The 4,558-nt window shown below is 47.5% G+C and overlaps 1 protein-coding gene across 1 annotated transcript; it reads right to left on the reverse strand.

The window, feature by feature from the left end:
- Positions 1–2,239: 2,239 nt before the first annotated feature.
- On the reverse strand, positions 2,240–2,861 carry HD556DRAFT_1449926 (uncharacterized protein; the record flags this gene model as incomplete). The annotated part of the gene is made up of 2 exons (XM_041307670.1): positions 2,240–2,772; positions 2,840–2,861. The coding sequence occupies 2 exons, from the start codon at positions 2,859–2,861 to the stop codon at positions 2,240–2,242; spliced, it is 555 nt and encodes a 184-aa protein (XP_041153652.1).
- Between the last annotated feature and the right edge of the window lie 1,697 nt (positions 2,862–4,558).

A 4,558-nucleotide genomic window follows, 5' to 3' on the forward strand; every position in this document is an offset into this window, starting at 1 on the left:
CTCCATGAGAATTTTCATACTGATTTTCATTTGTACAGGGCTGCAGCTATGAATCTTGAAGGAGTTGTTGAGGTGAGGCACGACCACCTGCAGATTCTTCTCGACTAATGTTCCGTCCTGTTTTATATCAACCGAGCATTTATCGTTTTAGCGCACCATATCATTGTATTCCCGATCGTGATCTAGTACCATCTGTCATAGTCATGTGATTCAATATGATTTTTGTTTTAAATTCTGTCCAGTGTAATGTAAGCAGTACAGTGAGCAATGTCTGTACAGCTCCGATTCTCTGGATGCGCTGTGAGTGTCTGTACAAAGATGGACAGCAAAAAAAATTGCAATTTAGGTAGAATTTCGTAATTACTGTGTGATCTGTGGGTGTCTGTACAGAGATCCACAGCGCAAAGTGTTACTGTGATGAACTGACTAATTGGGACCAAGCTGTAGCACATAATACAGTGACATATCTCCTTACTTACTGTCCAGCCCACCTTGACATTTCTGCCAAGTGACAAGGGCCAACCCACCTGGTGTTACGGACTAGGATAGTTCGAGTTCTCCTTAGGCGGATTGCCTAATCTGATAGCGGGCTCGCTATTGGAGAGACGGGGATCTTCTCTCGAATGAGAGGTTCGGGGGTTCCACTTAAGGTAGCGTCGGCTTTCCTTAAGGTGCGGCTTAGACTGAAGGACTGGGACTGTCTTTCAGAGGAAGTTCTGGATAAAACCTAGTAGAATCAAGTAGGGAATATACATGATTCTAGTCTGCTCTATATACTGTCGTCCGTGTGCACAGACCAATACTACGTTCGGTAGGTAGTTGTAAGTGTGTCTATACAAGGGCATCTTATCTGATGCCATGCGGTCGATTATCTATGCATGAGGCTTACCATGCCTCTCTTATCTGTCCTCAAGGCGTAACATGCCTTTGAGTCTAACTGCGCATGCTAAGGCATGCGGCTTGTCTTCTGACCATGAGGCAGAGCTTCCTCATGATCCGGGTCGAGGACCATCTAGGTCTGATCAGATGTAGCCTAGGCTGGTCTAGGTCATCTAACGGCATCCAGGCCGTTCTAGGCGTCTCTACGAGTCTCCGTTGAGTCGGTAAGTCTTCCAAGACGGTGCATATGGTGGGATAGGGGCTAAGGTCATGATGACCTCCGTAGGAGGGGTTCTCGGTTACATGTTATTGTAACACCTGGGCCCACATTATGATTGTAAGTCAGTGCCATGAAGTGGGCCCTTTGTTGTTGTGTACCCAATGGGTAAAATGAGGCCCATGGCTCATATTCATCGCCGGGTTGGGGTGGGCCCATGGGTCTCTGGATTGAAATACACTGTGCTTACAGGTGGGCCCATGGGTCTCTGGATTGGAATACATTATGCTTACAGGTGGGCCCAAGGTATAGCAGAAAAGAGGTTTCCTCAACAGTCTCGAGTGGGCCCACAGGTTTCGGGTGTCACTGGAATACTACCGCCGGTGATATTCTGGGCAGTGAAAGAAAACGAGACACGCCGGAGAATTAAAAAGTGAATGGCCGCCAACAAACATGATTGGCTGTTGCAGCCGGCAAACGCATGCGCAGATGCCGCCGGTAGGTCGGCGCTTTGCGTTCGTGATATGCCGTGGGTGGATGCCATCTCGGATTAATGTACGGCGATGGAATAGGATTACTGTAAGCAGCGATTACATTACATTCACACTGGGCATTGGCGGCTGCACACGGCGGTTGTTCATGGAATGCTGTCATGTGCTGACCAAAGAAACGGGCCCATTCATGCAATGCGAGATGGAGGGGTGGGCCGAGCAGAGAGCTATTGCAATACAGGTGGGCTTAGGCCACAAATGTTGGCTCTCGGGCGGGCCCTATCACAAATCGCTAGGATGGGCCCACAAAGGTTGTATGTATACTCACCAGTTGGGCCCACGACACCGCCGCGGGTGATGCAATCCGGCCCAGCCATGTACAACTGGATTGTTGGGTGGGCCCGAATAGCATTTATGTTTGGCATGGGCTCACTATCTGTATGTAAATGCAACTGTGGGCCTAGGGTTCGTGCCCTGTACAGTGGTGGGCCCAGGCCCAGTATGATACCAATCGGGTGGGCCCAAAACATTACAATTCCTGGCGCTCGGCGCGCCGTGCGGTGGCGCCATGATGCAATCAATTGGACTCATCACAGGTGTTCATCTCCGGCAAGAAGTAGTATAAATTTATCCATATGTATCTGGTACGCCCCTAGCTGCAATAGAATGCATCGGCAATGATTGACTTGTACTTGGAATAGTCACCTCGGGGAACATCAACAAATTTATGAACATCATCCCTCATGTACCACACCCAGCTAACTCTATCGCCGTTCACCCGGTCTACACCATGCCTAACAATTCTACCCGAAGTACCTATCATAACACCTGAATTGTAGGCAATTTCAATGCCAATATTTGGCAATTTCATTCGCGCCGGTCCATAATAGCCGACACTGGTTAATATATCAAACCATTCAGCAAGGGATTGAGAGTCTCTGTGCAGGGGTGAACGACGATTGCACATGACGGCGAGAACTGTAAACGATGACGCCCATTGTCTGAGGCAATTTGCCATGTCCTTGAATTGATTATTGTCGGCCCATAGGCCGAGGCCTAGCCGAGTTGTCAAAGACGACCAGTATAAGCCGCCATGCATGACTCTCAATGCAGCAGCAGCCAAGACCGCCGGCCGCTGGATGGCCTGACATAAAGTTAACCCATCTTGTTTAAGGGTCGCCGATACTTCAGGATAAAATTTTGGAGACTAGTGACATCAGCCAGTACTTCCGGGGATAAAATGCCGACGTACCGGATGTCCTTGAAGAAACCATCCTGGAGAAAGATTCACATATTACAGTGACCTATCTCCGTATAATACGAGGGAACGGACATGCATAATATCCCGTATGATACGGGCCAGCGGACCATGGGCCCATGATAAAAATATCCTCGACTATGACGGATGGGCCGGGAGGCAAATTATTCCCGATGGAGGCGGGTGGGCCCATGCAGGGAATATATAGAGTAGATGAGTGGGCCGATGTATATGAATATTAGGTAGACGGGTGGGCCGAGGTAGTTGGATATTATGCAGATGGGTGTATTAAGGTAGATGTGTATGAGATAGATGGGTAGGTACTTGTTATCACATTCACGGGTGGGCCCAGACACATATTAAATTAGACGGGTGGGCTGAGGGTATTATAAAATATTGTATTAGACGGGTAGGCCCAGACACATATTAATTAGACGGGTGGGCCGAGGGTGTTGTATGGGATGTTGTATTAGATGGGTGGGCCGAGGGTGGTATAAAATATAGATGGGTGGGCCCATGTGTATCATAATTGTAGACATGATGGAGCTGAGGTAGTTGTACATCAACCAAATCAGAGGAGGTAATAAATCAAAGTTACCGAGTTCCCGGAGCAGCAGGTGATCTCCTGACATGGCCTTTGATGGTGCACAGGTTGTCTTGCAGAATTTGGAATCCGGGGTGCAAAGCTTGTGTTGCCCTATGAGACACCAAGTTCCGACCACCCAAATTTGGGTCAACCGTACCGACTTCTGAGTTCCAGGACCCGGGAGTCGACAAATGAATATCTGATAACCAGCACACTTCCAATCAGGTAGTATTTCATTGAGCAATGGATCATCCAAGGGGTCCCTTATCGGACTCGGTAGTCAATATAGGCAAATGATAATGAAAACATGAAAGTTGTTATTATGCTATTTTTCAAACCCGAGACCCTGAAACCCATTGTTCAACATGTCCATTTTTCACTCACTGCACAAATCACCGAGTTTCGAGTGCTGAAACCCAAAACTCAAAACCCGGTGTGCAACACATCGATTGTTCATTTACATTACACAGATCATCGAGTTCCGAGTGTTGAGCGCCGAAACCCGAAAATATGTATGGAACATGTCCATTTCTTACTCATTGCACATATCACCGAGTTTCGAGTGCCGAAACCCGAAACTCGAAACCCAGTGTGCATCATGTCCATTGTTCAATTATATTACACAAGTCATCGAGTTCCGAGTTCCGAGGGACGAAATCCAAACCCCGGACCCCGAAAATATGTGCGCAACATGTCCATTTTTCACTCACTGCACAAATCACTGAGTTTCGAGTGCCAAAGCATGAAACTTGAAACCCAGTGTGCAACATGTTGATTTTTCATTTATATCGCACAAATAACCAAGTGCCAAGTGCCAAGTGCCGAAACCCGAAGCCCGAGACCCGAAAATATGTATGCAACATTTCCATTTTTCACTTGTTGCACAAATCACTGAGTTTCAAGTGCCGAAACCCGAAACTCAAAACCGGGTGTGCAATATGTTCATTGTTCATTTACATTACACAGATCATCGAGTTCCGAGTGCCGAGTGCCGAAACCCGAAGCCCGAGACCCGAAAATATGTACACAACATGTCCATTTTTCACTCACTGCACAAATCACCGAGTTTCGAGTGCCAAAGCGTGAAACTTGAAACCCAGTGTGCAACATGTTGATTTTTCATTTAT

Source organism: Suillus plorans (assembly GCF_016647745.1).
Source record: "Suillus plorans strain S12 chromosome Unknown HD556scaffold_96, whole genome shotgun sequence".
Taxonomy (NCBI): Eukaryota; Fungi; Basidiomycota; class Agaricomycetes; order Boletales; family Suillaceae; genus Suillus; species Suillus plorans.